Source organism: Vespa mandarinia, chromosome 3 (assembly GCF_050613455.1).
Source record: "Vespa mandarinia isolate Hongniang chromosome 3, ASM5061345v1, whole genome shotgun sequence".
Taxonomy (NCBI): Eukaryota; Metazoa; Arthropoda; class Insecta; order Hymenoptera; family Vespidae; genus Vespa; species Vespa mandarinia.
Genome location: NC_140812.1, coordinates 3,316,380 through 3,330,628, shown reverse-complemented (window position 1 = coordinate 3,330,628; position 14,249 = coordinate 3,316,380). Strand labels below are relative to the sequence as shown.

The following is a 14,249-nucleotide window of genomic DNA, read 5'->3' as shown; positions in this document are numbered from 1 at the left end:
AACACTTGCCGGTTCTTCTGAAGATCGTAATACACTTCCCTTTAACCACTTCATTGGCACAACCATGATGATGAGTTAGAATTTCTTCACTAAAGTTATAATTCACAATTATTGTTACTGACTTAGTCCGAATTTCTCTGATTTTGTCGTTAACCTTTCTCGATGTATACTGTACTCGATGTGTACTGTACTCGATGTACTCTTCCCGAAGGATTCCTCCAAATTGGTAAGCAACATGATCTCTAGCCCTGTTTTATATATAACCCCTCCTAATCCACCTTTAAGAAGTGGAGGAATACCTGACTCAAATTTTCACCAATTAGAAATTTTTATCTCAGAGATTTACAAACGAAAAAAGTACCCTTATTATAATGACACCATAAATACCGTAATTTTGTGAAAATCCCTTGCCATACAATGTTAATATACCTGGATTAAGTAACTTACTGAATGGCGGGGACGGACTTACTGAAGGATCATTAAAATATTATGTATTTCGTTTTGAAAAAATGTCGAGGGGAAATAATATTTCAAAATTCATCAATGTGTGTGTATAAATATATTATATATATAAACATATCTGGTGTCATATGTTTATATATATATGTAGTTATATATATATATATATATATATATATATATATGTGTATATATAGTTATTATATGTGTATAAATTTTGTGTGTGTGTGTGTGTGTGTAAATAATATTTGTATTTTTCAGTTAACGTGTAAAAAAGATCACCTAAAAAAAGTTAAATAAAACTTAATTTACAAATAAGGTAAGATCTATATTAAACTAACTATATAAAAAGTAAATTAAAATATAGAAATGCATTCACTAAAAACATTTTATTTAATAAACACATAAAAAAAGAGTTAATGTTTCGAGGAAAAAGAAAAAAATAATTATTATGCGTTTTTTCAACCATATAAAAGTAAGTAATGAAAACACAGAAATAAAACATATTTAAATTAAACTATAAATATGAATCGTATAAAAAAAATGCGTGTAAAAGAAGATCCAGATACACACACAACACACACACATACATGTAATATTAAACAAATGTCTTCGCAAGTACATCATAAAATGTGAAAATAAAATTGGTTAAATTTGAAAAACTAGGAAATTTCGTTCGTAAAATAAATGTTAATTATGATATAATCCTCTGATATTCCAAGATATTCAGGGTTATCATAAATCTTTTTCGAAGGGACTATTAGTACATGAGATTCGTTCAAAATATAATTGCTTTTAAAGCAAATGTACCTACATAGATACCTGTGAAAAAAAGAAAGAACTTATCTCGAGAATGTACCTAATATATAATAACTTTTTCGAGTAATATTATTTATAAATATATGTGAGCATATATATGCATAGATCCATGAATCTTCATCATTCTTTTCATGAAATACTTATTATTTTTTGTATGCATGAATGATAAATAAAAATATTGAAGAATATATAAAGGAAATATTAAATTATATTAATAGAACATCTGACACACTCTATTAAAATTTTTTTCTAATTAAAATTGTTTTCTATTTATTTTACTCTATTTGAAATGCTTTTCTTATCACCTTTATTATTTATTGATAATGCTGAAGTTATAGAAAAAAAGGAAAAGCAAGGAAAAAATAAAGAAAAGAAAGAAAGAATATAAGACGATAATTATTTTTCATTACTTTTCTTCGTAAAACGCATATTTCTTATATTCGTTTCTTCCACAAAAACACAATTTATTTTAGTAGAAAAAATAAAAACAGTTATTGGGCACTATTTTAAAAAAGAAACAATCTTCATTTCGTATGTCGAAACGCTTATATTCGTTCTGTATTCGGAGTAGTCAAAAAAAAAAAAAGAGAGACAATGAGAGAGAGAGAGAAATAGGAAGAGAGAGAGGACAGATGAAAAGGTGGGGGTTATATCCGTTCAGACCTTTCGGTTTTCTCTTCTTTAATATAGCTCTTCCATTTACAACGAGTCTGTCCATGAATTGTTTTAAACGCCAGCCACGTTCAACATAGTGTCAGTATAGTCATTCTTCTTCGAAATATTGTGTTGTTTAGTAATATGTAAATATTATATTATTTTAAATGAATACTTGGCAATAATATCGAGTGTATAAGTGTTAGTTTATCTATATATATGTATATGTAGATTTTTGTTTCTATATGCATTTATATACATACGGACATGTAGATATAAATATAAATATATATATTATATTTATAAATATAAGTATATATATTATATTTATATTTATATATATATGTCTATATGTATATATATATATATATATATATATATATGTCCATAAGTATACATTAAAATTATATATAAATGTATAATAATATTTTAGTTGGATATTTTTTGAAAATCTGTGTACTTGTCATGGAGACTCAGTTAAGTGCAAGGTATGGTTTATTTTTTTATTCTTTTTGACAGTCAAACTTCTACTTTTCTAACAATAGGATATTTATAACCACTATCATAAAAATAAAATATAATGTCAGGTAGTCGAAACCTTTCCTTTAAATCTTCGGTTACTTAAGGGAGGATTTATAAGGGAAAATCCTTATAAATCCTATGAAGGAATAATTACAGTTATTTTCCTGAGTGTTTTCAAAGGAAATCATAATGGAACGTTCTATAAATTGAACATTTCTAATTTTAAGTAGGATATCGTAATTTTACTGAATGTCACCTCAGTTATTAACGTAAATTCTTTTACACTAGCGTTTCAGAATGCTAACTTGCAATTTGAAAGTAAAAAATTATATTAAGTTATTTCAATATAAATAATTTATTGTAAAATTTGATAGACCTTCTTCGGGAATATTAATCATATTTTGAGGCTTCTAAAAATAGTATTATAGTATTATGTTCCGTAACTTCGTTTTGTTGTTAAAAGGTGACACTGTTACATGTTCGTTTTAAATTGGTTTGAAGAGAAAGCGAAGTTTCCCCGATCGGAATGTAACATAAATTATACGAGAAAGGAACATCATACAGAATATCGTTCACATATTTTTCAGTGAAATTAGTACACCGTAATTAAAAAAAAAAAAAGAAAAACATAACAAAAATATTTTAAATACAGAATATTCAGCATAACGTTCGCCATGATTTTTTAGGCACTTCAAGAAGTATGATAAAAAAATCCTTTGAACAAAAAATGATTAGTGCTCGATCATCAACATATTATAATTATACATATTAAAATAAAAATTATAATTATACATATAATTATTTTCTCTTATTCCAAAAAAAAATCGTGGTCAGTTTTATTTTTACGACAATACAATCTTCGATTATGTTCCTAGAATCAGCCGACTTTTACGGTCGAGCACTTCTATGTGCAAGAGATGCAAGCAAGAAATACTTTCACGGATGTTATACACTAAAACGGTAAAGTCTTCTTTAAACAATAAAAATCTTCTAAACAATAGATTATATATTGGGTTAGCAACTAAATGATTGCGGAAAGTGTAACGTCCATCCATCGACAAAATTCGCAATCACTTAGTTGCCAATCCAATATTATAATCATTTTATTTTATGTCAATTATATGAATTGTTATCACACATATATCAAACAAAATTTATATGATTTTTTAGTGTACTAATGTGGACATAGAATGTAATGTAAAACCTTATTATGAAATACCAGGACCAAAATCAGTTCCAATATTAGGTAATACTTGGAGAATGCTGCCACTGATTGGGCAATATGAAATTTCGAATACAGCAAAAATAAGCAGAATATTTTATGAAAAATACGGAAAGATCGTTCGTTTGAGTAATTTGATAGGTCGACCGGATTTACTTTTTGTTTATGATGCTGATGAAATCGAAAAGATTTATCGTCAAGAAGAACCGACACCTTTTAGACCTTCAATGCCTTGTTTGGTTCATTACAAAAGTGTTATTCGTAAGGATTTCTTTGAAGATATTGGTGGTGTTGTTGGAGTGTAAGTGAGAAAAAAATTAATTATTTGTAATCTCTTATCTTCTAATATATGAATTTTATCTCATCGAGTAAATATACTCTTAAATTGTTAAAACTAACAATTATTTATTCGAATTATATACTCTTAAACTGTTGAAACTATAATATTTAAATTATTTTTTTTTTCAAATAATTATTTCTCTTAAGATATTACTACTTCAATAAATCAATATGGGACATTAGATCTTAAAATTTCTTGAATAATCTCGTGTTTGAAAAGGAATATTTCCCTTTCCTTATTATGTCATTCTTAACTATTAAAATAGTCATTACAATTCATATATTTGTGATATTTTTTTTACTATATAAAACAAACTACCATGTTTGTTTTGTAAATTTTGTATAATAAAAACAATGTCAGTTTAATAAAATTAATAATAAAACAACGTTTAAAAAAAATAATAATTTAAAAAACAACGAAATAACAACAGTATGAAAACAAAATAAGAAAAAATGAAATAATACTAGAAACAATAAAAATAAAATAAACAAATTCAAACGAAAACAAGAAATTATTTGTTAAATCAATATTTCTGATACATTTAAATAATATTAACTTGGCTACTAAGTACTGTCGGAATTTTCAATATAAAAAGTATTAGTAAAATTATATACATGTATATACATATATATATATAAAATATATTATAAAATTATATATACATATACAATTACTCACATTAATATTCGGACGATGCACTATCTGTATATTTGCTGCTGTGTACAAGGGAGGATGATTGAAATATCATATTGCTTATTTTACAAAAATATAAACCATTTATTGTAGATTGAAAAAACATATACATTTTCTTTCTAACAATTATATTTAATTGTAAAATAAACTTTAAAGAAAAAGTATTCACATTTTCACGTCACATTAATATTTGGACACTTTAAGAAAAATAAATATTTTATATATAATATTACGAAAAAATAAGATTTTAATATTTTGTCGCATATCGTTTTTGTTTGACAACTTCATGCAGTCATTTAGGCATATTAAAAATAATTTTTTCAAATATTCTGGAGAAATAAAATCCCATTCTTTTTTCAGCCTCGTTTTTAACTCATTTTTTTAATTTATCGTTGATTTTCTAATTTTGTTTTCTAATTCGTTTCATAAATTTTCGATTAGATTCAAGTCTGGAAATTATGTTGATGAATATAAAACTTTTGGACAATTATATAATAAATATTCTTGTACTATCCGAGCTTTATGCTTTGGATCGTTATCATAGTCAAATTTGAAAGAATTTTGTATACCCATCACAGTTGCACTTTTCTGTAAATTTTTTTTCAAAAGATCCAAATAATTATTCTTATCTAAAATATTGTCGATGAACACAAGCTCATTAACTCCAGCACTCGAAACACATCCCTATACAATCACAAAACCACCTCCGTGTTTAAAAGTAGGTTTCAAATGTGTTGATTTCAAAGCTTTACTTATTCTTCGCCACACTATATTTTCTGTCTGAACCAAAAATACAATATTTACTTTCATCAGAAAAAATAATATCTTCTAAATTTTCGGTTTCTGAATGAACTCTTTAGAATTAGCCAATCTTCTTTTCCTATTTATTTTATCGATATACGGTTTTCTTCTTGCTATTCGACCATTATACCCATTGTTTCTCATTACTCTATGCACTGTTTCAGCACTAATTGTCTTCCCACTTTCATTATAAACTTTTGAAATTGATTGTGGAGCATTATAATACAGATTTTTTTTTAATTTTTCGTACTATTTTTCTTTCTTCTCTTTCTTTCAAAATTCGAAGTCGGCCTTTTTGTTGTTTAAATTCGATGCAGTCGTCTTCTTTATATCTTTTAATAATATCAGCAACTATACTCTTCTTTATTTATTTCATAAGTTTTGCCTTTTTTTCTGTGATAAATTACAAGTTACCTTTTATCAAAACTTGTATTTTTTCCCTTTCGTGATATATTAAGTTTCAGTTGTTTAGATTTCAATAGACAACTTTATACTGAGATAAAATTACATTCTAACAGTTTGTACACAAAAAAAATCTATTTCGCAGCCTGAAGAATTTCTTGGAATTACTAGATTGCAGAATTTACACTGATGTCCGAATATTAATGTGACTATTTTTTGTTTAAAATTTATTTTACAATTAAATATAATTGTTAGAAAGAAAGTGTATATGTATTTTTAATCTACAGTAAATAGTTCATATTTTCGTAGATTAAGCAATGTGATATTTCAATTATCCTCCCTTGTACACAGCAACAAATGTAGAGATAGTGTAGTATCTGAATTTAATGTGAGTAACTATATGTACATATATGTAAATCTTGTAAATAATTCAAACAAAAACACACAAATTATTTGTTAAGTAAATAAATTCTTTTAAATTGTTGAAGTATTATACACTGCTAATTGTAAGAGCTACTAAACATCAAATTATAATAAATCAATATTTATTCAGGCATGGTGAATCATGGAAAAAATTTCGCACACGCGTTCAGAAACCGGTTCTACAGCCACAAATCGTAAGAAAGTACATAACACCGATTGAAATTGTCACAAGTGATTTCATAAAGAGGTATTATTTGAAATTATTGAGAAATACGTCAATGTTTAGAAAATACTATGTCAAAAAAAGAGAATTTAATTTTATAGATTTCAAATATATACGTTTGCAGGATAGAAGATATTCAACAAAAAAATGGAGAATTACCGGGAGATTTTGATAACGAAATACACAAATGGGCATTGGAGTGTAAGTGTTATTTATATACAATATTTGTTTAATATATTATATAATTGTATTTTTTCAAATGATTCTGATATACAAGTACGTTGATATCCAGGTATTGGACTCGTCGCCTTGGACGTACGATTGGGATGTTTAGGTGGATCCCTTATACCAGATTCTGAACCACAAAAGATTATCGATGCCGCTAAATTTGCTTTGAGAAACGTAGCTGTCCTTGAGCTGAAAGCTCCTTTCTGGAGATATATACCAACTCCTCTTTGGACTCGATACGTTCGTAACATGAATTACTTTATTGAGTATGTTAATTTAATTTTAATAAGTTGCTATTACTTTTTTTTGCCCTCTTGTTTATATATTTTTCTTTTTTCTATAAAGTATGATAATTTTGATTTCAGAATATGTATGAAATACATTGATGCTGCGACTGAAAGACTTAAAAACAAAAAGTCTACTAACGAAGAAGATCATTCTTTGGTAGAAAGAATTTTAGCAACCGAAACTAATCCTAAAGTAGCATATATTCTCGCTTTGGATTTAATTTTAGTCGGAATTGATACGGTATGAGAAAAAAAAAAACAAGAAAATAATTTAATGACGTTCTACTTAATCGCATTAAATATGTGTTATTATTTATATATCATTGTGTTATAATTGCTTTAGATATCAATGGCAGTATGTTCAATACTGTATCAACTCGCGACAAGACATGAAGAACAAGAGAAAGTTTACCAAGAATTACTTAAAATTCTACCTGATCCAAATACTCCTCTCACTACATCACATCTCGATCAAGCAGTCTACACAAAGGCTTTCATTCGAGAAGTTTTCAGGTAAATTACATGCATATGTATTCAATAAAAATAATAATAATAATGTAATAATTGATCTTTACTATTAGTATTTTATATTTTTTAATAAATATCAAACAACTCATGTTGCAGGATGTATTCTACTGTTATTGGCAATGGTAGAACATTACAAAATGATACCACAATATGTGGTTACAAAGTACCGAAAGGAGTAACTATCAATAATCTTTTAATCAATTTAATAATAGTAATTATAATATTTTACATTTATAATTATAACTATATATCGTAGGTTCAAGTTGTATTTCCTACAGTCGTAACTGGAAATATGAAAGAATATGTAAATGATGCAGACATATTTAAACCATCGAGATGGCTTAAAGCTACTCCCGATCAAAAGCTTCATCCGTTTGCATCACTACCGTACGGATACGGTGCACGCATGTGCCTTGGTAGAAGATTCGCTGACCTTGAAATGCAAGTTCTCCTTGCAAAAGTAAATGATTTTGAATTGAAGACAAATTTTATTTATTGTTTTTACTAAAAGTAGTGTAAATTTATGTTCAGCTTTTATATAAAAAATGAGACGGACTGTTGCATGGACTCTATATACATACACACATATATATATATATATATATATATATATATATATATATATATACATTATATATATAATGTGTATATATATGTATACATGATACGAAGTGTCTGTCCATAAATGTCCGAGCAATTATCTTGTGACTGGATGAAATTACAAGAAAGGTTAATGAAAGAAATTTGCACTGCTCGTGAGTTAATTACAATTAACTCAATATAATTAACTTAAGTGCATGTAAAAAGAATTCTTTTTTTTGTACTCGTAACCTTTCCATAATTTATAAAAATCAACATAATTTTTGTTAAACGTATACTTACATATAATTTTCTTTTTTTTTTGCATATTTATATAGTAGTTATTTCCAATTTAAATCGTATAAAATATTAAAGTATTGCTTTTTTGTAGCAGAATTTGAAAAGCAATCATTAGTCTACATAATATTTTGAAGTTGGTTACGTCGAATATAAACTGCCAAAATCTTTAATTCGTCAAAACTGCTTGATTTATAAATAATGTATCTGTATGGCATAAAGTATGAATTATAGTACAGTATGAATCTGTTAGTAAATTGTTAAGATGCCGATTATTTGTGAAGGTTTTTTTATTAATAATGAGCAAGAAGATTAACATATGACATTTCACAATGAAGCTTCTATGTTCTATGTTTTAGCTTATACGATCATACAAGTTGGAATATCATCATCAACCATTGAAATATAAAGTTACATTCATGTATGCACCAGACGGAGAACTCAGATTTAAATGCATTAAAAGATAATATAATATGTTTAAAATTTATGCAACAATGATGGATATATACAAAAAATTATGGCTACCGTTATATATATATATATATATATATATATATATATATATAATAATTATTCTATATATTACATAGTTGTATTTTTTTAATTTGTTATAATTATTATAAATAAATATATTATATATTTCTATATATGAAATAAAAATAAAAGCATAAAATAATATTATTAAACGAATCAAACATATCTTTTCCTTCTGAAATTACATTTAATACTATTACATATTATCAAACAATCAAAATGAATCTTCTACATGACTCTACATTTTAAGACCTCGTTACGTTTAATTAGACCTCGTTCGACGAAGGTTAATCCGTAAAAGTAAAATTTCCAAGCAATAATTCAATCAATGATTGCTTGGAAGTTCTTCGAAAGAACGTATTATGACGTGAAAGAATTAATCTTAATTCGTATTATATATCAGATAAGATAAACAATGTTTTCTTTGTCTAGTTTGTAAAATAAACTGTGAGACACTTTATTGAGTTGTTGATAGTTCTCAGTAATTAGTATCACGATTTCTCCAATAGGTGGCGAATTAATCGAATGCATAGAATTCTCAGGAACGTATCTAGAGATATTCAAGAGTGCCATTGTACGTACATATTTCAATTTTAGTAAAGTTTGAAGTTCGTCGAGTCAGTACTTTCTTTCTACTATCTGTGTTAAATGATGTATCCTTCATAACCTCTATTTCTTTATTCTCTCAGAATTTTTTACTTTGACGTTTAACGTGATCAGTGATAATAATGGCAAAACTTATAACATGGAAATATCTTCTTTTATTAGTAATAATAAATTTCGGTATGCAATATTTTTTTATATATAGTATGTATTTTGCAAAAGATAATTTTTTAATAAAATTCTTAATTGCAGTTACTGCCAAAAGAATAAAGGATATGATTTATATGTCAATCGATGGAGCTGCTGCTTGTTTTCGAAGACACAATGGAACACATCAGTTTGGTTGTTCTTGTAAGTGTTCTATTATGTTAAATCCTTACATATTTTATTTCATATATTTATCATCATAAATATTTACAAAATTAAAATTTTTGAAGAGCGTTTTCTCTAAGATGTTTAATATTAGTTACTTTCGTCTGTTGTAGCAAGTAGATCTGGTAGTGTTGGAGTAATACATTTAGTGGAGCATGAAGATGATGTCAGATGGCTAGAAACAAATGCAACCGCAGGTCCATATACCGCAGTTGTATCATTTTCTATGTTTACAAGAAAAATTCTTATACGTTTGAAAAATACTAATAACATCAATGGCATTCTATTGGCAAGGAATATTAGTCAAGAGTATCCAGATTTTTATTCGCCTGAAGATACATGTCCAAACAGATATTCAAGTTATAAAAAATGTAATGAGAAATATCCATGGAATCCTTATGGATCATCCATTCTATTGGAAGACTGGCCATTTCCTATGTTCTACATGGAGGTTATAAATTTATATATATATAAATGGATTGTAATTATAATTATACTATTATACATATTATATATGATAATAGTAATTTTTTATAATTACAGAATCAAACACTTTTGGAAGCTATAAAGTCTTGTTTTTGGACTCATAATGCTCATGATCTTGAAAATCAAAATGACCGATCTTTATGTGCATTAGAGATGAAATCTTTTATGTTTGCGGCTATTAACTCTGAATCATGTATAAAACGTAGTGATTTTTATTTAAATATCAATCCAACACTGTTCTGTGATCCACTTGGAGATAGAAATATACATTGGCCATTAGCACCACTAAAAACGGATTCAAATTCTGTAATTATGGTAACAGCTAGAATAGATGCATCTTCTTTGTTTGATGGAATATCTCCTGGAGCTCGAAGTACAGTAACAGGCATGGTTACATTATTAGCTACTGCAGCTTACTTAAAATCTTTAAATCCAGTTGTAAAAGGTAAATTATTTCTCCCATAATCTTGATATGTAATCATTTAACAAAGAAATAAAATTTACATAATTAATTGTTCCAGGAACAAATGTTGTTTTTACTCTTCTTAATGGAGAAGTTTTCGACTATATAGGTTCCAGTCGATTAGTATATGATTTAAAAGAGGGTAACTTCAATGCACTCGGTGGAGTTAATTTAAAACTCAATGACATTGTAAAAGTAATTGAACTTAGTCAACTAGACGAAGGAAATTTATTTTTGCATATTAGCAACAATGATAATGATCAAATAATAAGCCAGTTAACTGAAGATTTACAAGCCCAAGTATTAAATGATAGTGTCCCACCTACATCTGTACAAAGCTTTCTGGAAACAAAACCAAGTCTTACTACAATCGTTATAGCTAATCATCCCAATCACTTTATTAATAAATATTATAACAGCATTTTAGACAATGCCAAAACTCTTCATTTCAATAGGTATTATAAATTATAATAAGATATAGAAGTATATAATTTTATAATAATTCCTTTTTTTTTATCTTAGATCTATGAGCAGTCTTGCTTCAAGTTTAACAAAAGTAGCCGTTACTTTGGCAGAGGTTCTACACAATAACATTTCAGGTTACCATCGAACTCATCCTGGAGATTTAACTTGGGTTGAAAATCTTATCTCAGAGATGTTATCCTGTTATCTAGAAAGTGCAAAATGTAACTTATTTCATGCAGCATCCTCTCCAGGAACAAAATTAGCAGATCAAGTTTTACCATTATATGTCAGTGTACACAGGGTACCTAATACTGTTACAATTTTAACTGGTCAACTTCTTGCTTTCTTAACCGGTAAAAACATGTCAGATATGAATGAATCTGCATGTTATGATCATCATCTTGCATGGATGGGTGGATATAATTTAACTGGAATATGTATAAATTCGACTGTAAATTACAGTATAGCTTTAAGCCCAGCATTCACCATCAGTGGTATGTACTTTTATTATTATTAATTTATTGAAGTAAATCTAATGATAATATAATAATTATATATTACTCTATTTAATACAGATTATGATATGAAGTCAGGCATCTTTTCAACATGGACAGAATCAATATGGCAAATGCTAAGCGTAAGAATGTTTTTGAAACCTTCAGCAGCAACAGAACATCTTAGTATGATTCTTGGCAGTATAGTAACTAGTACATCTTTTATCTTAGTGTGGTTTATTAATTCCAAGGCTGATATATTATTTAATTCCAGGTGAAAATATATCTTAACTTAAAAGAAAGAAAAAAGGAAATGCGATTTTTAAGATAATAATCACAAAGTTTCATTTTACAGACGAGCCGTAGATTGCTAGGGATACGCTGCGGACCACATATCAATGACCAGGTTGGATCATCGAAGAAATGATGTTCCCGTAACAAGCCTTTAAATATACATGTGTGGTACGCCCTCGGACAATTTTTCTATGTCGGTATCAAAATTTGGGTCTCACCTCACTAGAAAGAAACTATTTCTCTTGAAATATTATAATAAGATAATGTGGAATGTATGATGTGTTTACAGTGAGAGTGCATGTATGATTTAGCGTGAAATGTTTTAAGAAATATTCACTTCTTTAAGCTATAATATTAAATTTAGATTTTCAGAATAATTCAAACAGTCAGGCTGAAGAATATAATTCATGGTAGAATTTTAATCGAAGCGTTCATACTTGAAAAAAGATATTTTTATGAAAATTATTCAACATTTGCCAACAAGTTATAAGTGTCGCTCTTACTTTTATTGTTAGTCAACGAACTACTTTGACGAAAGACACTGTCGTGATATATTATCGTCATATTTATAATGATTAACCATTTTTGTCATATCCTGCTTACAGATTTTTGTTAATAGCTTAAAAACTAAAAATTAATCTATTTACTTATTAGCACTCGGTAACAACGTATTTCTAATTGAATGAATAATGAAGATTTCTAATAAGATATATTTATTGTTTTTTTATTTAATATATTTGATAGTGTATTACTGTGTATGATACTATATATTTTTTATAGTAAGTTCACCAATTACTTTCCTTTATACATTTCGTTTATGTTGTAAATGAAATTTTACATTCTTTATATAGCGAGTGCATAGTTGACGAAAGGTCTGTACAATACCTTCTGTTCATGTAGTACAATTTAAATATTTATAAAACTCAGAATTGAATAGAATAATGTATTTTTTACATAGAAGAAAAAAAATTATAAAGACAGTCATTTAAATAGCGTTATATAAGAACGTATACTACATTTTTGGAGTGCCCAAACTGATTTTACTAAACGAAAAATCAAATATTTTATAGTATAATATTAAAACTAAATAAAAATTAGCAATGATAACACCACTTTAAAAAAATTAGTTGATACCTATATGGCATAAGTTTTCTTATTGATTGTATTTCCTAATTATAATCCAAGAAATGGAATAATATGTACACAGAATGTATAGGGTGAAAAAGTAGACAGACAATTATAAGAACAAAATTTATGCATGATTAATATTATTTCAAGTATATCTTATGCTCATTTTCTTGGCATAAACTGTGAAAGCCAAATGTAAAACACAAAACTTGAGCATAAATTTTCTTAATTGCTACAATATATAGTTTTTAGTTACTACACTAAAATATGTAGCAGGATCTTATATTTGTTTTACAAAATGCTGTATATTAATAGTAACAATATGACCAGTGACTTATCAGTATGATAAAGATGGAAAATTTGTATTGCAAGCGTGATGGCATTTATTATCAATAAACAACTTATTTAACAGGGCCTTGATGTACATGAGAGAGAAGTATTTGTTTTATTTAATTATGCTTTTTAATACGCATTTTAAGTATGTAATACGTGTAGTTTATGTCTTAAAAATTTGGCGGAAGTTAGGAATGGACCAATTATTTTCAATTTTTCTTTATGGATTAACTTCAGCCAAATAAATATAACTGGGTGTTCTATCAATGACAATTATTCCTTAAAATTTACAAACAAAATTTTTTTCTTTTATAAAATTTTAATAAAAGATACAATTGTAGTAACATGCTAAAGAACTTGCTTTTTTTAAGTGAATACATTCACCAATTCAAAGTAAAATAACAAATTAATATAATCTCATAATTCAAAGCAACAAAAAGAGTAACAAAATTTCTTTAACATTAACAAATAAAAATGATATTAAAAACCACAACTAAACTTCATATTCATTTCAAAATAAAGAACGTTTCAGATTACAATGTGTTTCTGGTCCATTCCTATCTTACTTAATGTAATTCACACGTAGGACTCGCACATTAC

General features: G+C 26.8%; 2 protein-coding genes across 5 annotated transcripts; both read left to right on the top strand.

The window, feature by feature from the left end:
- The first annotated feature begins 1,975 nt into the window (after positions 1-1,975).
- On the top strand, positions 1,976-8,998 carry Cyp301a1 (Probable cytochrome P450 301a1, mitochondrial). Of its 4 annotated transcripts, none has more exons than XM_035882489.2 (12): positions 1,976-2,031; positions 2,366-2,420; positions 3,330-3,414; positions 3,625-3,977; positions 6,466-6,582; positions 6,683-6,759; positions 6,851-7,052; positions 7,152-7,314; positions 7,417-7,586; positions 7,698-7,776; positions 7,858-8,061; positions 8,837-8,998. In XM_035882489.2, the coding sequence occupies exons 2-12, from the start codon at positions 2,398-2,400 to the stop codon at positions 8,942-8,944; spliced, it is 1,581 nt and encodes a 526-aa protein (XP_035738382.2). In that variant the 5' UTR covers positions 1,976-2,031; positions 2,366-2,397; the 3' UTR covers positions 8,945-8,998. The 4 variants fall into 4 exon arrangements, with proteins under 4 accessions (XP_035738382.2, XP_085511838.1, XP_085511836.1 ...); XM_085655712.1 differs by lacking the exon at positions 8,837-8,998 and adding an exon at positions 8,133-8,169; XM_085655710.1 differs by having other exon boundaries at positions 1,983-2,078.
- A 593-nt stretch (positions 8,999-9,591) lies between these two features.
- Positions 9,592-14,097, top strand: Nct (Nicastrin). The gene is made up of 8 exons (XM_035882477.2): positions 9,592-9,794; positions 9,867-9,965; positions 10,100-10,437; positions 10,530-10,917; positions 10,994-11,390; positions 11,458-11,894; positions 11,976-12,168; positions 12,250-14,097. Exons 1-8 carry the CDS (start codon positions 9,740-9,742, stop codon positions 12,266-12,268), a joined length of 1,926 nt encoding a protein of 641 aa, XP_035738370.2. The 5' UTR covers positions 9,592-9,739; the 3' UTR covers positions 12,269-14,097.
- The last annotated feature ends 152 nt before the right edge of the window (positions 14,098-14,249 follow it).